General features: G+C 42.7%; 1 protein-coding gene across 1 annotated transcript in view; it reads right to left on the bottom strand.

Moving 5' to 3' along the window:
- LOC127571939 (mediator of RNA polymerase II transcription subunit 12-like protein) overlaps window positions 1-23,237 on the bottom strand; it is a 499,625-nt gene that overhangs the window by 415,096 nt on the left and 61,292 nt on the right. The window contains exons 6-8 of the mRNA XM_052018705.1: window positions 15,832-16,004; window positions 6,128-6,238; window positions 3,340-3,612 (exon numbers count right to left, since the gene is read on the bottom strand). Coding sequence (XP_051874665.1) covers window positions 3,340-3,612; window positions 6,128-6,238; window positions 15,832-16,004 — 557 coding nt within the window. The remainder of the gene's footprint in view (window positions 1-3,339; window positions 3,613-6,127; window positions 6,239-15,831; window positions 16,005-23,237) is intronic.

The following is a 23,237-nucleotide window of genomic DNA, read 5'->3' as shown; positions in this document are numbered from 1 at the left end:
TTGGAGAGTATGGATTATGAGGAGAGACTAAGGGAGCTAGGGCTTTACTGTTTGGAGAGGAGGAGGATAAGGGGAGACATGATAGAGGTATACAAAATATTAAGAGGAATAGATAGAGTGGACAACCAGCGCCTCTTTCCTAGGGCACCAATGTTCAATACAAGAGGGCATTGCTTTAAAGTAATGGGTGGGAAGTTCAAGGGAGATGTCAGAGGAAGGTTTTTCACCCGGAGAGTGGTTGGTGCATGGAATGTGCTGCCTGGGGTAGTGGTGGAGGCAGATACGTTGGTCGAGTTCAAGAGATTGTTAGATAAGCATATGGAGGAATTTAAAATAGGGGGATATGTGGGAGCAAGGGGTTAGAAAGTCTTAGGCGAGGCTTAAAGGTCAGCACAATATGGTGGGCCGAAGGGCCTGTATTGTGCTGTATTGTTCTATGGTATACCTCCCTCCGATCTCCTTAAAATTATGTGCCCTCGTGTTAGCCATTGTCGCACTGGGAAAAAGTCTCTGACTGTCCACTTGATCTGTCACTCATTCCTGTGAATGGTTCGTAACCCAAACATTTCACGTCGGAAATATGGCCATGGACAGAGTTCCCAGGCAGCAGAAGAAGCCTGCAGTCAGCAAATCCATCCCGCCAGTCTCCCAAATGCTCATATGTACAGGCTGTACATACGTCGAGCATTCGTAAACTGGTGAAGACCTGTACTTAAAGGGCTGTGGCCTCATGCTGGAAGGTGAGATAAGGTTGGGTCACTATTTTTCCACTAGCGCAGACACAATGGGACACGTGGCCTCTTTCAGTGTCATAAATGTTCTGTAATCCCACAGCATCCACCCAAGGGAGCAGACTGGGTCTCATTACAGACAGCGCACCTTCAACAATGCTGCCCTCCTTCAGTACCACATCAATGTGTTAGTCTAATTGTAGTGCTCAAATCTCTGGAACAGGAAGCTCAGAGCAAAAGTTCTACAATATGCTGATAAATCAACATATACAGAAATCAAAAGACCTTGCGGGTCCCTCCACAAACTTGGGAACTGTAATGCACTTCGTATAAACCATACCACAGATATAGATAACTGTAATACTTTACCACTTTGCTCTCTGCGATTAATCATTTTCTATTCACATCCTTTATCAGATAGATGACAACAACTTTCTTTCTCTCGTCCACGTTACGTGGGAGAACACAATGAATATCATCAAAACGCCACGGCTGTGTTAATCATCTTCATGGTCACAAAAGCAATGTCAATTACAGATCTAATGTTATTTTGTATTGGATTACAACTCCTGAGCAAGAGCCTCCTCACAAAGCAAGGCATGAATTGTTTCTATATTTGATGCATGCATCAAGCTCCCCAAGATTATGGATATCATGAGTCAGTCGAAGATCACAACTCATTAGACTGCCCCATTTGCCCCCCCCCACATTACATTTTCATTTACGATCACATCCTAAGAGCCTCTTGAGTTGGATTGTCAGCTTAAGTGCTCAATTACAAGTGCTTTGTGCACTTCTCTCTCTTCAGAAGTGATCTGTGATTGTCTGAAAAAGGAGAGGAGAGCTTGTATACAGTGGTGGGGCAGAGGAAGGGATGTTTAAGTTTAGGACAGGGACAAAGAAGAGAATAATTGTGTGTGGAATTTATCCAATCTCCTTCATAGAAAGAAACTAGCGATCCACACAGCAACATTCACTACCTAATTCTCCATCTGTTGGCAAAATAGGCAATCCAGTTTCAGCATCCTCTCCCAGACAAACAAGACCAGCATTCAGGCTCTGATCATGGTTTAATCTGCTCTTGTGCATGAGCCACATCAGCCACATGCCCAACACTAGATTCCCAGAACAATCACTCAACTCAAGAACTCAGCAAGAGATTTCCAAGAGGATAGAGATAACTTCACAAGGATGTTCTCGAAATCTCCTTGAGAAAATGTAATGTCTTTTCTGACACGTGGAAACCCTTGGAGAAGAAGCACACAGGAAGGAATGGAGTAGACCGAGCTTCTATAACAGTAGCATGTGGAGACCAAACACAAGCAGCAGAAGGAATGAATCGTCCACCAAACATCCCATCCAACCCACCCCATCAAACACCTCCTGCTGACTTGCAGTAGAGTCAGTAGATGAGTCTTCACATACTTCAGAATTCAGAGATCTGGAATGGAAGCAAGTCATCCAGGAGCCTGAGGGATTGCCTAAGAGTGTTCTCCTCCACAATCACACTTGGCATGAAACCTCACTTCTCCCTCCCCACCCCCTGCCATTCAACCAAGTACTGTGAATGTCAGTTTTCCCAATGCCAAGGGACTGATCATGCATGGTTCTAGATCTTGCTGAGGCCAAGTCATGAGCTTTGCATTGTACCATCAATGAAAAGGCCCATCACTTTGTGAATGAGCACAAGGAGAATCCTCAAAAAAAAGTTACCAAAAGCAACAAGGAGTTCGAGTGTCAACATTGCAAGTAATAAAAGTTATTCATTAAATCTGCATTTTGAATATTCTAGTACTGGGAAAAATGATCAAACCTCTTGTATAAACTAAATAATTAGATAATAGATTTTTTAGGGAAATGATACCCAATCTAACTGATGCACGACTCTTGTCTCTCAATGTGTGGTTGACTTGAGGCTTCCTTCATTGTTCTCAAGTATCTCTGCCCAAGTACAGAAGACATATTACCAATTATTGTGCAACTAGATTACAAAATCAGAATTTTCCTTTAATTTTCCAGAAAAGACAAGAGCAGATTGACAATTGAAATTGCATAAAAGTCAAATCTGGTTATAAAAACCTGGGATCAGTAGACAATTCAAGGTCAGCATTCATTGCCCATTGAATTTGCCTGGATTGCTCTTATACAGAGATCAAAAAATTAAATACTGAAGGTGTGATTTCTTCTATGTGCACCGTCAACACAAACTTACTGATCAGAACCTGTGCAGAACTCTATTCTGCCTGGAAGAATCACCCCCGACCAGCAAGTGGTGCTGTTATCTGTAAACAAACATTATAGCTACTTGATCTGTTTTGGTGGCTTAAACATAACTACAATTTAAACATGAAAATGAAAGGACTGCAGACGCTAGAAACCTAAAATGCTGTAAACACTCAACAAGTAAAGCAGCATCTACGGAGAGAGAAGCAGGGTTAACTTTTTAGGTTGATGACCTGTCTGATGACATCTTCCCGCCACTTTCCATCTTCTTGCCTCCACTAAGTGGTTCCACCAACTATCAAAGGTAACAGTCAAAAACTTGCAAAACCCTTGTGGAGCTGCAATGCTGAGACACAGATCTCTCAAGTTTGGAGGAGTCACTCACCTGCAACATGCAACTGAGACCGTAAACTAAAGGACGATGCTGTGGACACGAATGAAAATCGGAGAGGGCTGACTGCACCGGGCTCATGACGGCAGTGGGAGCAGCAGGACTAGGGGCTGCCAGTGCAGGGTTATTTGGTCCAATGATCATATGAGGTGAATGTGCAGGAACAAGGTTTGAAGAGCTCTCACTCAGCAGTGCAGAAAGCCTCCTGGCACAGAAATAAGCGAGGCGACGGGACAAGTAGGCTGATTGGACAAACTCTTCGGAATACTGAAAGAAAGAAAGGGATCAGTCAGTGGTAGGTCGCATTTTGGCAATTAACAGACCCATTTTTCTGCATTCTTTCCACTTCCTTCCATGACTAAGCATGGCATTATAGAATCATACAGTTGTACAGCATGGAAGAAGGCCCTTCAGCCCATAAGTGTTCATGCTAACCAAGATACATATTCAAGCTAATCCCCTTTCCCAGCACTTGGCTCATATCCCTCTAAACTCTTGTCATCCATATAATAATCCACATACTTCTTAAATGTATCTAATGTTCCAGCCTCAACCACTTCCTCTGGCAGCTGGTCCCATATGTTTACCACCCACTATATGAAAATTAGACTTAACACTTCTCCATGTTGCTGTTGTATAAAACTTTGGTTAGGCCGCACAGTTCTGGTCGCCCCATTACAGGAGGGATGTGGAGACTTTGGAGAGGGTGCAGAAGTGGTTCACCAGGACGTTGCCTGGATTAGAGGGCACATGGTATAAGGAAAGGTTGGACAAACGTGGGTTGTTTTCTCTGGAGCGGCGGAGGCTGAGGGCAGACCTGATAGAAGTTTATAGAATTATGAGAGGCCTAGATAGGGTAGACATTCAAACTGTTTTTCCTCAGGGTAGAAATGTTGAATACTAGAGGGCATAACTTTAAGGTGAGAAGGGGAAAAGGGATGTGTGGGTACCTGGAATGCGCTGCCAAGGAAGGTGGTGGAAGCAGATATGATAGTGGCATTCAAGAGGTTTTTAGACAGACACCTGAATATGCAGGGAGTGGATATGGATATGGATCATGCGCAGACAGAAGAGACTATTTTAACTTGGCATCATGCTCAGCACAAACATCATGGGCCAAAGGGCCTGTTCCTTTGCTGTACTGTTCTATGTGCTGTGTTCTATAAGCCATAATGTGCATCTAGCCAAAGGTTCTAAATGAGATGGGCAAAATGGTAATAGGACCATCTTAACATTTTTTTTTGAGTATTGCTCCCCAGGCACAAAAGGTACATTACTGGAGTGGTTGCATTATTGGATTAAAAATGCAGAATCTCCCCATTATTCTCCAGAAAACACTAAAGCAGATTGACAGTTGAAACTACATAAAAATCAAAGCTGGAAATAAATTCCTGGGATCGGTAAACGTGACTGCAAAGATGTCACATTGCCACACAAGTCCAACCGGTTCTCTCGTATTTCTGAGGGAATAAAAGTCCCACACCAGCTGCTCACGCCTGCATACAACTCCAAAACAACTTCTATTGAAATGCAAGGATAATTGCATCTAATTTTATCTTTATTTATTCATTTCCAGGATGTGGGGAATGCGGTTGAGAGGGAATAATAAATCAGCCACGATCAAGTGACGGAACAGACTTGATGGGCCAAATGGCTTAATTCTGCTCCTATGCCTTATGGTCTTATGTTATTATTGCTGCCCAGGGCAATATTTATTATCCAACCTCCAATATCCTTGAGAAGTCAGTGGTGAGCTGCCTGCTTGAACTGCTTCAGTCCTTCTAATGGTAAGGTTCCAACAATGGTGTTGAGGACAGAGCTCCAGCGACGATGAAGAAACGGCGATAAACTTTCAGGTCAGAAGGGTGCACAACTTGGAGGGCACTCTGCAAGTGGTGGTGCCTGCTGCCCTTGTTGGAAAATCTCGTGCCCTGGTTGTTGAAAGAGGTTGAAAGTTTTGGAGGTGCTGTCAGAGAAGCTTAGTGGGTAACTCCAATGCATTTTGCAGACAGTACACACTGCAACCATGGTGTACAAATGGTGGAGGGAATAAACATTTATGGTGTGGTACCAATAAAATGGACTCCTGTGTCCTGGATGATGTTGAACTTCATGAGAGTCGGAACTGTATTCGTCCAGACAAGTGGAGAGTATTCTATCGCGCTCATGACTTGTGTCTTGTAGATGGTATAACAGGCTTTGGGGCATTAAGAAACAGGTCACTCACAGTAGAAGATCCTGCCTATGACTTGTTCTCATAGCTATAGTATTTCAATGCCTTGTCCAGTTGAGCTCCTATTGAATTGTGACCCCCAGTGACGTTGATGGTGGGGGAAATGGAAAACAGCATTGCCATTGATGGTTATTTTCTCTCTAAAATCAGTCTGTCACTTACAGCAATGTGGTCACCCAATTCAACTGAGAGGAAAGTTACCCACTTTGTTTGTTCATAGTGGTGTCACTAAATGCAACCTTGATAAAATTGCCAAATGTGATCTAAAGGCCATCCAACAATCAAAAATTCAATAATCTACTGAGTACATTCATTTTAAGTGAGAAAGTATTTCACCTGAATGACATTTTATCTCCAATATTCCTGTGTGTTGTACATCAAGCAACAAAAGTTTGTGTAGATTCTTGTTTTAAAGATAGTGAGAGTTCAATAGAGCTTTGTAAATAACCTGGAGCCAACAACACCAGCTGGTTAAGTTAAATAATCTTTCTTCATTCTACTTCATTACAAAAGATTTGGCTTCATAGAGGAAATGCTCAGTTTGTTTACCTGCAGCATAAGAGGCAGCAGCAGCTTAAGGAGCTCGTCATCTGCCGGTCTGACTTTCTCCAAAACCTCCAGGATCCATGTCAAGTACTCATGTCTTTCCAACATCCCATCCTGCAACAAGACACGGCTGCAAGTTAAATGGGCTTCTCTTGGATAATTTGTGGGTCATTTACAAGCAAACAGCTTAGCTCCCAACAAGTAATCAAGGCGTACTTCATAGAATACTTGCACTATAGCTGCAGCTAAGGTAAGGAGGATCATTAAAGTTCAGTCAGCACCAAACTCCTTTTCTCTTGTGATGCAACAACTCCCGAGGGGAAGAGAAGCAAATAATATTACAGAAATGGTGCTAATTATCAAAATTAAAGAGTGCACAAAACACAGTCTTGTTACCAACAGTGTTAGTAATCCACAAGGTGTCAAAAATACTCAGATCCCGCAGTTGGATGCCAATGAACGGTTATCCACCCGAAATGCTAACCATGTTTCTCTATTTGTGGATGCTGCCTAGCCTGCTAAGTATTTCTGAGCATTCTCAGTTTTATTTCAGATTTCCAACTTCTGCAGTATTTTGCTTTAATCCTACTCCAAAGGACTATTTGAACTGAAGACACCAGAGAGGGTAGATGCCAGAATCTGGAGCAACAAACGATCTGCTGGAGGAATTCAGCAGGTCAAGCAGCATCTGTGAGTAGAGAGAAATTATCAACGCTTCAAGTCAAAACCTTGCATCAAGACTATTTGAATTGATGCTTATTTTCCAGAGTTTATGCTCTTGCAACATAGTCTGTTGAGCTTTAAGATTGCCCGACCAGGTTACTAAAGAAAAACACAGAATGCTGAAAAAAAAACAGGAAATACAATGTGAAAATGCTCATTATCTATAACTGTTGAACTTCATTTTCAATCTAGAAGGATGTAATATGATTTGCTGGAAAATGACTAGGATTTTCATAATGATTCTTGAGATAATGATTCTGTTTTTCTGACTTATACCCTCATCAGATCAGCCTCTGTTCCTTTACTTGTTCCATTACTACCCTGTCTCCTTTCTCCATTTTGTCATTTAATCTATCCTGCCTTCCGCGTTTCCTCTCCCTTTGTTTGCATCTTACAACTTGTTTGTTTATCCCCAGCTGATTCCAGTTCTAATGAAGGGGCAGTGACCTGAAACGTTAACTCTGTTCCTCTCACCACAGATGCTGACTGATCGGTTGAACACTTCCTCTTATTGCAACTGTCAGCAGAAGCAAAATGACGCCAGATGGGTCATTTGCAGCTGGTTCAGGTTAATTAATATTATTTTCATTGGCATGTCCACATCATTCATTTTGGTGTTCTTCCAGTTCTCCTTGCTGGTTTGGACATCACCCCTAAACTTTGACCTTTGCCCCACACAGAATCAGCACGGCACATCAAAAGCACCAACTCAACTCAGGACGAGGGTAAAGATAAAACATGAGCACTCAAAGGTTGGGGAAGAAAGTGTATGGCGTGCTTGCCTTCATCTGCCGTGGCACTGAGTACAAGAGATGGGACATCTTATTACAGGTGGTTAGACTGCACTTGGAGGACTGTGTGCAGTTCTTGTTGCCACACCACAGGAAGGAGGTGATTAAGCTATAGATGGTGCAGAAACGATTCACAAGGATGTTGCCTGGACTGGAGAGTTTGTGTTATAAGGAGAGATTGGGTAGGCTGGGACTCTCGTCCCTGAAGAGAAGTAGGCTGAGGGGGTACCTTATAAGAGATTTATAAAATTATTAAGGGCATAGATAGGGTAGATAGTCACAGTTTTCTTTTCTCAGAGTAAAGGAGTTTAAAACTAGACCACCTAGGTTTAAGGTGAGGGGGGAAAGATTTAAAGGGGATCTGAGGAGCAAGCTTTTCCCACACAGAGGGCAGTGGGTATATGGAACGAGCTGGCAGAAGAGGTGATAGAGGCGAGTACAATTGCAACGTTTAAAAAATATTTGGACAGGTACATGGATAGGAAAGGTTTTGAGGGATACGAGCCAAACACAGGCAAATGGAATTAGCTTGGATAGGCATCTTGGTCGGCATGGATGAGTTGGGCCAAAGGGCCAGTTTCCATTTTGTATAACTCTAAGAATCCAAGACATGAGAGGATGAGAGAAGAAAGCCCAAGCAAAGGAGAGAGCCAGGTTCTGGGCCAGGTCTTGACAAGGTGTTGGAGAGGCAGCCCAATCAATGCACCCTTTCTGCCATCCTCTACGTACACCAGCATAGAGTTGACAACAGTATTAGAAGTTCACTGTTATTTCCCTTAGGTGCAGACAGGCTACTGATGGGGAGAAAAATTTAGTGGGAAACAGGAACGATGGAGAACAAGGTGTGAAACCAAACTCTTGACAGTAAGGTAATGGTACCTGACTGCATGAATGCTGTAATGTTAATAGTTCCATCCATATCTCCCTACACATGATCAACAATGGACTGTCAAGATCCAGACTTCAATCCTATAATTGGTGAAATGCATACGTTATGTCAGATTAGCACAATTTAACACCAGTCACAATTTTGTGCATGTCAGAATATTTATCAATGAATATAACTGGATTTTAACAGAAAATATTCAGCAGGTTAGGCAGCATCTGTGGAGAAAAGAAACAGAGTTGATGTTTCAGGTTGACGACCCTCAGAAAGAAAACTTAAAAATCCAAGGAATCAATGACCATTCCTTGGGGTTGTTAAACACACAGACATTCTGCTGACCTGGTGTAGTATGAGAGCACATGGCTGTCACGTGACTGTAACAACACTGACCCCGCTGGTCGGAGGACAGCATTGCTATTTGGATCAGAAGTGACACCACTGTCAAGCAAGGTGTGGCTCCACCCTACCCATCAGGTGTGGGCATAGGGATTGGCTTTGGAGAGGCACCTTTGTCCCTGAACCTGCCTGACCATTGGCCGTGGCAGGCAGCTTTGTCCTTGTCCTCCAAACCATTAGCCTGTCTAAATCACCTGGTTAGGCTCCACCCAGCCTCCTAGCACTATAAAGAGTGTTGCAATCCGCTGGTCTTTCTCTTTCGATTGTCCCAGGATCAGTGAGACAACGTGGCAGAGACCACTGGTAAGAATGGGCATCACCACGTGGTTTGGGAGCATCTTATTCAGATTCCAGGGAGTGTTAGGGCCAATGCTTGCTGGGTCAAGGTATTCAGGCATTGAAGTGTTTATCCCTTGATAAGCTGTAGTGTGTGTGTGTGTGTGTGTGTGTGTGTGTGTGTGTGTGTGTGTGTGTGTGTGTGTGTGTGTGTGTGTGTGTGTGTGTGTGTGAGATCCTCGTTGTGATTCCCCCCTCGTGTCCTGTCTGTGTGTGCATCTGTTCCTATTCATTCTGTCCCCATGTTTGCCTTTGTGATTAAACTACGTTTAGAATCCAAAGCCTTTGTCCTGAGTCCTCCATCTTTAAGATTCCAGAAGAACCTTTTCACACAACACCTGGCCAGGCTCATCACACAGAGGTGGTCTGTTAATTTCCTAATTTTCACTTCACTAAGCAAATATATTATTGACCAACTTCTAAAGCAGAATTGGGCCATGTTTAATGCTGGCATGATCACACTGTGTCCTCGATTGACTCTCAGCCAAGGGTTGCATAGAGAGGGGATGAGGGGGCTGGATGGAGAAAAGGGTTTTTTTTCCTGTTTACTGGCTCAAAAACAAATCTAGAAATTTTATTTATGCAAGTGGGAACAATGAGGTATTGTGACCGTAATCCATGAACATTGCAACCCATGAAATATATGGAGATTGAATCTATAACTGCGTAATATTCCGAACCAACCCATTAGGGCATGTCACTTTAATTCCCAATGTAAAACAGACCAGATTTTATGCAGACTTTGATGCATGTGCCACCAATATTCCAAAGCCCCACGTAAATGTATAAATAAAATCAATATAGGTTTTCCAATTCTGCTAGTCTTATTTCACAAGTTATCATTGCAATCAATATTTTGGTTTAAAAATTTGGTGGTGCAGTGCAGTGAAGTAAAAAATAAAGATATTTTGTAACACTCATCATTGAAGGAATCTTATCAGCACATGCAATGTACAAAAGGCATGATCATTGAAACAGCTGAGAGCTCCCTCCTTGAACATTGAGCTTGTAGTTAAGAATCTACCTAATGAGTCAGTCCACCACCATCACAACAACTCTGCAAAGTACTGCTCGAACAAATATCTTGGCAAAAGCAAACCCAACTGAAAAAGAGAAACAGTTAGGGCGTTAATAATAATTCTTCGTTAACGGTTCAATTTTGAAAAGGGGAACTGAAGCCAAAACTCCTCCTTTAAGCCCTATTTGCTCAACAGCTGTGAGTTTCCAACCAATTTGCAATGCCATCCCCTTTTATGTTGTAGACTAGCTTCTGTATGAAGCCACTCTAATACGAGAAGGGCTCCTGCTGAAATTTAATCTACCCCATTCACACTGCTGGGAAAAACTCCCCATCACTTGTGAGGGAAAAAAACTACCTGCATAAAAAGTCAAAATCGCTGCTTCAATTTTTGGCGATGCTCATGGAAGGAGACGGTTTGTGGTGGTAGGCATTCTGTGCTAGCAGAAGGATAACAATATGCTAACTTTTCACTGTAATTCAGTGGATAATTCATCCATCTCCGAGCCATCTTTGGGGTCCAAGTCCCATCCCACATAGTTGAGTACAAAATTTTATACTATCACATTGATGCAGTACCCAGGGAGAGTGTCCATGTCAGGGGCAATGTCTTTCAGATGAGGTGTTGAACCAAGACCGTATGGGCGACTGAATCTAAGGAGGGAGGGTGGTGCATTGTCCTTCTGATGGATGGAGTCAAAAGCTTTAGATAGGCTGAAAAAAAGTGATGTATAGTATCTGTTGCTGCTCCCCACATTTCTTTCAGAGTTGTTACACAGTAAAGATCATGTCCACCGTACTTCTGGATGGACAGATGCCACGCTGCAATTGGGGAACAGCTTTTCAGCCACCAGGAGAAAACAGATGAGAGGAAGGCCCTTACGATGGCTTTCCCGAGATAGACCCACAGTAGGAGTTGTCTCCTTAGTTGAAGGAGGTCACAATTATAGGATCTCTTAGATTCCCTGTCTATCCTCCTCTGCCCAGCCATGAACAATGAGATTGTGGATTCATGACTGAAGATCTTCACCACTGAGTTTTAGGATTTCAATGCGGATATTTGGACTGTACATGCTTCGACTACACTGACGAACCTGCCCACATCATCACAGTCATTGTTGCCGAGTCCCTGTGTTCTCTCCATCCACTGCCTGTTCTTTGGATTGTGGGTTTTTTGCTGGACCTTTGTCTTCTAGAGCCTATAGTATCATTTTTTTTTGAACAGCAATGAACCGAGGAGTTTCTAACCCGGGAACACCCTACATTTGCGGTTAATTCGCTCCTCAAATCAGTCCTGGCCATTCTTGGTAGAGAAGCTACGTCTTTTCACAGAACATAGAACACTACAGCACAGTACAGGTCTTTCAGCCCACAATGTTGTCCCAACATTTTATCCTGCTCTAAGATCTATCTAACCCTTCCCTCCCACATAGCCCTCCATTTCTCTCTCATTCATGTGCCTAAGAGTCTCTTAAATGTCCCTAATGTATCTGCCCCCACAACCTCTGCCGGCAGTGCATTCCATGCACCCACTACTCTGTGTAGAAAAAAAGAACAAACTTACCCCTGACATCCCCCTTCTACCTTCCTCCAATCACCTTAAAATTATGTCCCCTCATGTTAGCCATTGTCGCACTGGGAAAAAGTCTCTGACTGTCCACTCAATCCGTGCCTCTTATCAACTTGTACACCTCTATCTAGTCACATCTCAGCCTCCTTCTCTCCAAAGAGAAAAGCTCTAGCTCACTCAACCAATCACAACTGTCAATTATGGCACATTTCAAGATGGCACATAAGCTGCAGATACTTTACAGCTTCTGTCTACTGAGGGGCAACAGGTTGTCTCCATGGTGACTTGTGGGATCCTTGGCAGGTAGTGCATTGATCTTCTTGGGCAATGCTTTCTGTTGATGCCCTGTTCTGTTCATTTGAAACTTCCAGGTTTGGGGAATATGCACTGATGACCATAATGTGGAGACACAAGAGACAGCAGATGCTGGGACCTGGAGCAAAAAACAGACAGCTGGAGGAACACAGGGAGAAGGCAGGAGATTAGGGCTGAAAGAAAAATCAGCCATGATTGAATGGAGAAGCAGACTCTGAGTCTGCTCCTATCTCTTATGATCTCATGGGTCAGGCAAACAGATAGTCGAAGTCTCCAGTTGAGATCCTACATCAAGACCGAGTGTAGAGGGGAGATAGCTGGTATAAAGAGATGAGAGGGAGGGCTAGGGTTAGGCAGGGGCTGGCAGATGGAACCAGGTCAGGAGGGGGATGATGGGCAGACGAAGCAAAGAGCAGTAGAAAATAGGTGACCGTGATGTGTTAGTAGACCATAGAGTGAACGTTCACCATTTCCACGGGGGCAGGGGGGTGGTTGCTGAGGGACAGACCAGTTCAGTCTTAATGAAACTCTCACTGTAAACGCAGTGTTCCTCTGCCAGTTTGCCTTCCCAGTAAAAGGTGTACCCACCACTTTGTACTTTAAATTGGCCATCTCCTGCCCATCATGTCTCACTTAGTGCAGTGATAATGATGCCAAAAAGGCATCACAACCACAAGGGTTGCATCAAGCCAGTACTCCCTGCTCTTTTCTAGAACAAGACTCCCATTACAGAGTCCCCTCGTCAGAACTATGACATTGACTCTGTTTCTCTTCAGACAGATGCAGCCTGACTACTGAGTAATTTCAGCATGTTCTTATTTTGTTTTAGATTTCCAGCATCTGCAGTTTTCTTGAATATCCATCATAGAGCATACACATGACCTTTCTATATCCAACATGCTCAAACCAGCTACAAATCCTTGCACCCAGAAGTTTAGTGGAGTGAATCAGCCCTAACACTGGGAACGACAGAGAAGCACAGAAAATAAATTAGCACCTTACAATGTGGAAGGATTTAATTGGGATAGTCATAAGGCCAAGTCCCAGAGGATTTTCCATTTTCCTAGAGAAATTTCCATTACTCAAGCCTGATTTTAATAGCAGATATGCATTAAATGAAGAGCCAATCTTAAAAATATCCTGCACAATCTTAATGCATCAATCACACAACATTTTGAATCATAGGACTGCTAATATTGTATCACTGTTTGAAAAAGGTGAAGGAATAAACCAAGAGATTACAAGCCAGTTGGTTTGACTTCAGTGGTGGGCACTGAAACCACGAGAGAAGTACAAATTTTAATTTAGACACACACAGGTTAATGATGGACAGTCAGGATGGATTTGAAGGAAGAACATGTCTGACTAGATTGACTAATTCTTCAGGTGCTAACGAGGATTGTCAAAGAGTGCAGTATGTTTCACGTAGTCTCTGTGGACTGTAACAAGGCTTTTGACTAGGTCCTACAGGGTAGACTGGTCAAAAAAAAAAGATGGGGCACTCAGTCTTTTTCCCAGGGTTGGGGAATCATGAACTTGGAAGCATAGGCTTAAGATGAGAGGGGAGAGATTTAATAGGAACTTGTGTTTTGTTTTTAAACACAAAGGTGGCATGTATGTGGAATGAGCTGCCAGAGGAAGTGGTTGAGGCAGGTATAATAACAACTTCTAAAAGACAGTTGGACAGGTACATGGATTGGAATAGTATAGAAGGTTATGGGCCAAATGCTGGCAAATGGGACTAGCTTGGATGGGGCATCTTGGTCAGCAAGGACCAGTTGGGCCAAGGGGCCTGCTTCCATGCTGTATGACTCTATGACTATGTCCATGGGATCCCAGGGTGGCACAACTAATAGAACCACTGCCCCAGGTTCAATTCTGACCTCGGATGTTATGTATGGAGTTTGTATGTTCTCCCTGTGACCGTATACGTTCACCCTGGGAGCTCTGGTTTCCTCCCACATCCCAACGACCTGTGGGTTGATGAGTTAATTAGCTGGTGTAAACTGCACCAAATGTGTAAGCGAGCAAAAGAATCTGGGGGAGTTAATGGGAATGAGGAGAGCAAAAGAAATGGGATTAGTGAAAATGGGTGCTTGACATCAGCAATAGATTCAGTGGACTGAAGGGTTAGTTTCTGTGTTGTACGAATCTATGACTCTACAGAGCATGACACCTTGAATCCAAAATTGGCTCTGTGGCAGGAGGCAGAGGGTAATGACTGACAAGTGTTTCCATCACTGTAAAGCTGTTCCACAGGGCTTTGTACTCAGTCCCTTGCTTCTTGTAATGTATATTAATGGCTTAGACTTAAATATAGGGGGCTATGATTGAAAACAAAGTTTAGTTTGCCCAACAATACAATAACTTGGTCATCTTGGAAGGGCCATCACTTCCAGGGCTACAAACCTAGTGCTAGGAAGTGGGATTGAGCTGGATAGTTTTTTTTGCGACTAGCATAGGCTCGATGGGCTGAATGGCTTCTTTCTGTGTCAGAAATATTCTGAGATTCTCCTTTCTTCTCAAACCTGATGCAAGCGCTCCAGCAGAACAGTCTACGTTACCATGGTTTGATCACAGATCTGTGACAATGCTGAACATAAAAGACGGGAGATAAATAAAATCACATTTACATTTAAAATTACTTTGGATTTACAGACAAGACACCCTCGCAAAGGAACATGCTCTAATGTTCTCCAATTTAACCACTCCATTCCCTCCTAAGGTCCCAATAACCAGATGGTTAAAGATTGTGTACACAATTAAACAGTTGCAGAGGATTGCTGCAAAGATCTATTCTCCAGTGAAATCTGCGGTGTGCATCCATCTGCAGCTCTTCATGGAAGCGTATCCGATAACTAGTTTGATTAAATTCCATACCCAAAAAAAAATTAAACTTCCAAATTCTGACAGCCCTGTGTGCTTAAAAAGTAAAAGGCTAACTAGATGTAGAAGTTTCTGATCCGCTAACTGATCTTTACAATTTAAGTTGAAATAAGTAATCCATTTGACCTAGACAAGAAAAGGAGGCACAAGGACAGAATTCACTAGTCTGAGACAAATTTAAGAGATTTTAAAAAGATTCATTCCCCTGATTAGCACTCCCACCTCAGAGTCAGAAGGCTGCAGGTTCTAACCCCATGCAAAGAGACTTGAGCACAAGAAAATAGGCTGACACGCCAATGAAATACTGAGGGGATGCAGCACTGCCAGGCAATTTATCTGCTCTCTCAGGTTATTGTGAAGGATGCACAAGAACAGGGGAGTCATTCCTGGTGTCCTCACCAATATTTAGCCCTCACAAATCAAAACAATTTACCAGCTCAGTCTATTCTGTTCCAAATAAAACAACCCCACACTATCCAAAAAATTTTCATTGCAAAGATGTTCCACTCCAGACATTGCTGTTTCTTGAATCTTTCTCTGCGCATATATGTTCACCTTTTTATCCTGGCATCTCCAAGGAAGAGCAATTAATCTGCTGGATCATGATACACGCAACACAGCCCAAGGACTGGAGGGATAAAATGAAACTGTATGACTTTGAATATATATTTCATTACTTTATATCAAATATAATGAGCAGGCATCTTAGGGGAAGATGAATTGGAGGCAAGTGGGGAAACACCACCTTCTGAAACCTGTCCAACCAAAGACTCCAACCCAACCTACCTGGAAGGTGTAAAATGCCAGTTTCTCATTGTACTCCCACTGTTTTATTGCTTGCTCTACCTCAGGAGGCATTGCTGCTGTGGGTGGAGGACCTTGACCAACAGGACCATGATAATATTCAGCAATTTTGGACAGCTGCTCGCGGAGGTACCTTGTCAAAATCTGTGTCCATTCTGTGAAGGGAGAACAGGAACAAAATCAATCAAGGCAAGAGGAATATACCAGTGCGCAAGGCTGAATGTCATTTTATCTATCCATTCTCGCTGTGTAGGCATCACCAGCTCAGTTAGTATTTATTGCCCATCCCAATGGAGTAAGTGCCCCCTCAAATGGTCTTACTGGATAAGAATCAACCAGATTAAATGGCTTAGAACAGCACAGGAGCCAGGCTGAGCAAGGATAGCCAATTTCCTTCCCCATATTAGTGAACCAGGTGGGTTTCAATGACAATCTAGCTGTCATCTTTACTAATAAAAACTCTATATTCCAAATTTATTTCAGTAATTTGTGATAGACTTGCATCTTACAATGCTTAGGGAAGTCCAAGAGAGAGCAGTGCAAGTTCTAACCACGGTCTTTTCAGAATCAGAATAAGTTTATTATCACTGACATATGTCGTGAAATGTGTTGTTTTGTGGCAGCAGAACAGTGCAAGACATAAAAATTACTATAACTTACAAAAATAAATAAATAGTGCAAGCGGAATAACGAGGTTCATGGACCTTTCAGAAATCCGATGGCCAAGGGGAAGCAGAAATCATTTAAGAGGTCCTTGAATATAAAAGCTGTGCAGGAGGCCAACGGTGCAAGAATCTCTCTTCAAAAGGGAATAAACTAGCCAAGCGCACAGCGGTTAGTGCAAGGCCAATGATGGATGCCATGGCATGGAATAAGATTGGCACTACCCTGGCAAGACATAGATGGGTAACACACATTTGTAAGGAGATGTGTCAAGGCAACAGTAGGTGCTCCAGCATCCCTGGATTGACTGAAACATGACAGCATAATTTACACCACTATGCCTCTCACACGACATTAAATGAAACTATTGCCTTATGTTTTACACAGCTATGGAAGCAGCAGAGCAATTCAAGCACAGCAGGTTACTCCCTTTTGGAGGCATGAGGGTGATTTAATATAATATTAGCTATTGAAAGAAGAGCAAATCCCCTGGTCATCATTCCTCCCCCAGATGCCACAACCAAGACTGATTATTCACATCATTTCCACTCATGAGCAGAATAGGTGCACCACGTGCCTGCTTGTCAAAGAGTCACCCTGTTCCCAGAACGGAATTCACCATGCCAAAGATTTTAGCCATCATGCCCTGACATTGTAAAATGGTTTATGGAAAACTCGTATTGCAAACCAATGACCACTCACACATAACGTGACTTGATGGAGGTGTACATGATAAGAGGCATAGATGGAGTGGACAGTCAGACTTTTTCCCAGGGCGACAATGGCTAACATGAGGGGGCATAATTTTAAGGTGATTGGAGGAAGGTATAAGGGGGATGTCAGAGGTAAGTTTATTTTTTTTTTAAACACAGAGTGGTAGGTGTGTGGAACGCACTACCAGCAGAAGTTGTGGGTACAGATACATTAGAGACATTTAAGAGACTCTTAGGTAGACACATGAATGATAGAGAGATGGGGGGCTACGTGGGAGGGAAGGGTTAGATAGATATTAGAGCAGGATAAAATGTCGGCACAACATTGTGGGCCGGAGGGCCTGTACTGTGCTGTAATGTTCTATGTAACTAACAATTAAGTGCAAGGTAACAAACAATTTATTAAAAAAGATGAACTAAAATTACAATCTGACACTATTATGTGAAGAAATGGGATCATGGATTTGGAGACTTTGTAAGATCTCAGCATTACTACCTCAGCAGCAGATTAATAGAACTCATCTTTTTGAGGAATCCAAAAATGCATTGTGAATGAAGAATCCATCTGTAGTTCCAATTGTGATGAGGTTTTCAGAATGGGAAAATTCAGGTGATGAGGTACTTTAATAAATCCACTTGAATGAAATGGTGCAAAATCAAATTTAGATCATCATTACCAGCAGGGTCTGCATGCGGTGCAACAAAAACAGCAAAGGATCTCACACAGGCCAGGCTGCATCAGCATTCCATTTTCCAACAGCTCAAAGAGAGACAATAATTAGAATTACTTTCCTTTAGCGCCTCAGGATACACCAAAGTAGTTTACGATTTCTGAAGTGTAGTTATTGTTATGATATAGGCAATGCGCCAGCAAATGCACACATGAAATGGGTGCCCCAGCCTCCTTCGACTTCTGCCCAAGGATCTTGTCTACCCACCTGAAGGAGCGCACACAGCCTCAGTTTATCCCCTCATCCAAAGGGGAAAAACCCTCAGGAATGCATTGGCGTCTACAGGCAAAATATCGCAGGTGTTGGAAATCTAAAATTAAGATTCTGAGGGGAGTTGAATGAAATGCAAAGAGAATATAACTCGCGCCCTCCAGTCCAGGCAATATCCTCATGAATCTTTTCTGCCCCCTCACAAGGAGTGGTGAATCTCTAGAATTCTTTATGCTGGAGGGTTGTGGAGGCTTAATCACTGGAGATATTTAAGGGGGGAGGTAGGTAATTTTTTGAAAAAAAAAGTTGGGAACTTGGGGCTGTGGGAAACTGGTACACAAGAGGAGGTGAGGCCCAGAGCAGATCACCCACGATCATATTGTATGGCAGGAGAGAGTTGAGAGGCCGAGTGGCCTCCCCTGCTCCTATTGCCTGTGTAGAAACCCAACAGTGTTGAATTAGCTGATATTCAAATCACAAGCAAAGTGCTGGGGGGAAAGTAAAACAGTGAAACCCAGGTTGAGGTTACACTGCAGTTTTACAACTATTTTGATAATACAAGGAGTATGATACAATGTTGTCCGTCCTGAATAGCAGGAGTAAGCCCTATGCCCTTTCCACAATTCAATAAGATCAAGGCTGATCCCTCTACTTCCCGTCCATTTTCCAATTCAGCAACAAGTATTCACTCCCTTTCAAATACTGGCACTGTGATTGGTCAGTGGAAGGATAGACCGAGTCCAAGGATTATTAGCATCACCTGCTCCAACCTTCTATGCTAATATGCCTACATTGCTTACAGATTAGAAGAAACCACCGAACCTCCAAGAACGAATCCAGAAGTGCAAGGCAGATGCCCTGAGAGAAATCTAACATCACATCCCAAAGAGATCCTCATCAAGATACAATCAATCAAACCGGCAGCATTAGAGAACATGAATAAATAGGTATCACAAAGACGTCTTTGTTGAAACGATGAATACTTGGAATAATGTACCAGGCATGGCCCTACGATGAGAATAGAGGAATATTCAAAATGCAATTGAATAAAGTGCTGACCAGATTTTGGAGAGACAAGTTTCAATGGGTCGAGTAGGACAGAAATTATTCTTTGGCCGTCGGCGCCAAATACCACCTGCAGCATGTGCCACCAGCTATACTTAACCTCTCCACATCTTGTTCCACTGACATCAAATGGAACCATGTGCGTGGAAAGAGAACATAACAGGCAGGTGAAACTCTTGTACGAACTTAGCACTAGCAACAAATGATAGGATACCCCCCTAATTTCTTTCCTCCTTTAACTCCTCTAATGTGACGTAATTGAGTCACTCAGTTACTTTGGATAAATGATGCATATTAAGATTTCTGACCAGCTTTCTAAGTCAATTTTTAAAATTCGCAGTGGCAACTCAGACACACTTTGCAACTGTGGTTTTAATTTTTCACAAAGGCTACACTTAATTACACAGAGATTACCAATTCCCTCTGAGACATTAATAAATCAACCAATCAGTAAAGGCCAGCTCAGAACTAAAACCTAAATATAGGTACCCCCTAGGGTAAAATATGTGATTTTGCAAAATGCTTTTGGCTCATCAGTGGTGGGGGGGAATACTCTCAACTGATCAAAAAGTACATCAAATTATCCACACCACTGTTCCATTCCAAAATAATTTATGTTTAGAAGAATTAATTTTTTTCAGTTGCATCATGAATTTGCTGTTTACTGCCAAGATAAAATACATAATTCATAGAACAGTGACCAATGACAGTAACCTTGACATCACACATCTATAAATAGCAAGTTTCAAGATGAAGATTTTAGAACAAATTAGACACACCGAGACCACCTTTTGGCCAACCCCATGAATCAGTTAACTTTCTGTTCTAAATCCATTTTCCCCATGGAAAACTAACTACATTGGTTTCTTGAACTATTGATATCGTAAGTGATAATTCCAGAAAGGGTGATGCAAGTAGATTCAGCAGCAGATCCTGTGCCTGCTCTTATACTCTTATTTTATTTAATCCCTTTTACAAAACTCTTTCTCTCACTGACATACTTATCCAGCTTCCTCCAAATAGCACCAATCCTACTCATTTCAATCACCCCTCACAACAGGGAGTTTTACATTCTCTCAACTCTCCAGAGAAACACATTTCTCCTAAACTAACTGCTGGATTTACGCATTTGCAGCTTATATCTGTGTCCTCCTGCCCACGTCCTCTATGCATTTTACCAGTCCAATCCCCTTACAATTTAACACATCTAACGTTAACTCTTACCCTTCCCCTTGAGCAGTGAATATCAACTCCTTCAGTCTTATTTAAAACCAAACGAAAGTCAAAAAAACTACAGATGCTGGAGATCTAAAATTAAAAAAAAAGAAAATGCTGGAAACAGCCAGACTTTTTTGTTCTAATTGTATTCTCTCTTGTATAATTTATGCAATAATTTATGTTTTACTTTTGAATGTTGTGTCACTAATGCTGCGTGCTTCTGATGCTGCTGCAAGTACATTTTTCATTACACCTGTGCATATATGTACTTGTGCATATAGCAATAAACTCAGCTTTGACTTTGAGATCAGGCCACATCTGTGGGAAGAGAAACAAAGCTGATGTTTCAGGTCAAAGCCCCTTCTCAATGCTATGTGTTGGTACAGGTATGCTCTTGGCCTCTCTCTGCAACCACACTGACTCACTCTATTTCAAAGCTATCATGGTCCACTTTATTCTTCACCGCATTCAGTGCTGCAATAGATGACTTTTCTCCTTCCTTTCAGATGTCAGAGACCATAAACTCCAACATCTCTTCCACTCCAATATCTTTCCAGATCTGTCCCTCTTTCCTCTGATCCCATCTCTCCACCACTAGCCCCACCTCTGCCGTTTCTTCAACATCCCTCTGATCTTCCCCTCTCTGAACCCAAGCAATCAGTCCTCAGCAGAGGCCATAGCTTCATCCCCCTGCATCCCCAACTCAATGAATTTGGAGCTCGACATAACGTTGAGCTCTTCTTCGCTGCTTCTGAGACCATTTCATTGGCCAGGAACTTTCACCCCAAACTGTGGACTCTTTCACCAGTCTTCAGCACTCCTGATCCATCGTGATACCTCCCTCTGGCTAATTACCCTTTCTAGATCTATTCATTGCTAACTGCCAATGTGACACTGATCGCCTTGTGTAGAGTTTAGCGTAACACTATTACAGCGCCAGCGACCCGGGTTCAATTCCAGCCACTGTCCGTAAGGAGTTTGTACGTTCTCCCCATGTCTGTGTGGGTTTCCTCCGGGTGCTCCGGTTTCCTCCCACATTCCAAAAGACGTACAGGTTAGGAAGCTGTGGGAATGCTATGTTGGCACTGGAAACGTGGTGACACTTGTGGGCTGCCCCCAGAACACACTATGCAAAAGATGTATTTCACTGTGTGTTTCGACGTACATGTGATTGATAAAGAGATCTTATCTCATCCACTCCCCTCTTGCATTCTAACCTACGCCCTTCTGAAAAAAGTGAATTCTGACAAAGGGGCTTCAACTTGAAATGTCAGCTCCATTTCTCTTCCCACAGATGTAGCCTGACCTGCTGAGTATTTCCAGCACTTTCTGTATTTTATTTGAAAGCAGACACATTGATTGCAAAACTACAAGGGCACTGACATCTGACTTTGCTAGCTCAAATTTTAATAAAATGATGAATTGCATAAACAGCACCCTCAACCCATGATTTCAGCTAGTATTTCCAGCACTTAGGAACATAAAACGAAAGTAGACCACTTAGCCATTTGACCCTGCCCTCTCCCATTCGATAACATCATGGTTGATCCTCTGCCTCAAGACCGTTGTCCCACCTAGTTCCCATATTTAACAGTAAATGGAAGTGTGTTCATGGAATAAAGCAAAGGTGTTCAATAAATTAAAAGGACCAAAAGGCACAGTGTAAACTCGTATTCAATAAATCAAAATGCAGAGTCTTGCAAAGGAACCTTTAACACAAGCAGTAAGGGTTAATTAATTATCAATGTGGCCAGCTGTCTGGTAAAACAGATGCAGCCGACATGGTGAATGCCCATTTGGTAAACAGACATGCAAAGCAAGGATTGTAGAAAGGTCATGGCTTGGATTAACAGAATGTCACATCAGTAATTTAAAGGGGGCTTACGCACTGGGATATGCAACGGTGAAGTTTCAGAATTTTGTTTCCAAGGAAAGGTTTCCAAATCTGGATTCCTGTGCAATTCGTCCATTATTGCGGGGCATTTCTAAGGAAGACGGCAAACTGTTCTACATACCAAAAATAAACTCAGAGATTGCTGCCAGTCACATGAAAAAGATAAACTCCAAAGGAACTCCCCTGCCCTGTATCGCTGTAATACATCTGCTCCTGTGGTGGTTTACAAGAAAACAAGGTATTTATAGGCTGTCAGAAAGGACGTCTAAAATGAGGCACTGAAAACTTTTGGGGGAGGGGTTGGAATTATCACCGGGGTTGCATTAGGAATGAGGTCCTGTGCATTAAATCATTGAAGCTTTAACGCAAAGAAAGACTAGCTTCTACATCTATACACAGCTGCTTTCAGGACAGTCCAAGGGTTTGAAGCTTGACTTGAAGAGCAGTCTGTTGTCACGTGAAACGAGGCAGAGGTGTGTGTACAACAAGTTCCCACATACAGCAATGTGGTAATGAGGACATAATGTTTTGTTTTAAAAATGTCAGGATAGTAGTGGGATAAATGTTGGCCAGGGATACGGGGGGAGGGTGAGCAAGTGGGACGGGGGGTAAAATAGCAGCCACAATCTTTTCAAAAGACCTTTAAACCAAATGCTTGTAAATGGAGACAACCTGTGTTCTTTACCCACCCTTGGTGTTCTCTTTCTCCCACACACCCACCTAATTTTCCCCTCTCATCCGCAATCCGCTTCCATCTGTCCATCATCCCCTCCCCATCCGGTTCCACCTATCACCCTGCCTCATACTGCAATCTTTCCTGCTCTCTCTCAATCCCGATGCAGGGTCTCAACTCAAAACATCGACTGGTTTCTCCTTCCACAGAGGCTGCTTGAC

The sequence above is a fragment of the Pristis pectinata genome, chromosome 6 (genome assembly GCF_009764475.1).
Source record: "Pristis pectinata isolate sPriPec2 chromosome 6, sPriPec2.1.pri, whole genome shotgun sequence".
In the NCBI taxonomy this organism is placed as follows: Eukaryota; Metazoa; Chordata; class Chondrichthyes; order Rhinopristiformes; family Pristidae; genus Pristis; species Pristis pectinata.
This window is presented reverse-complemented; position numbering and strand designations above follow the sequence as displayed.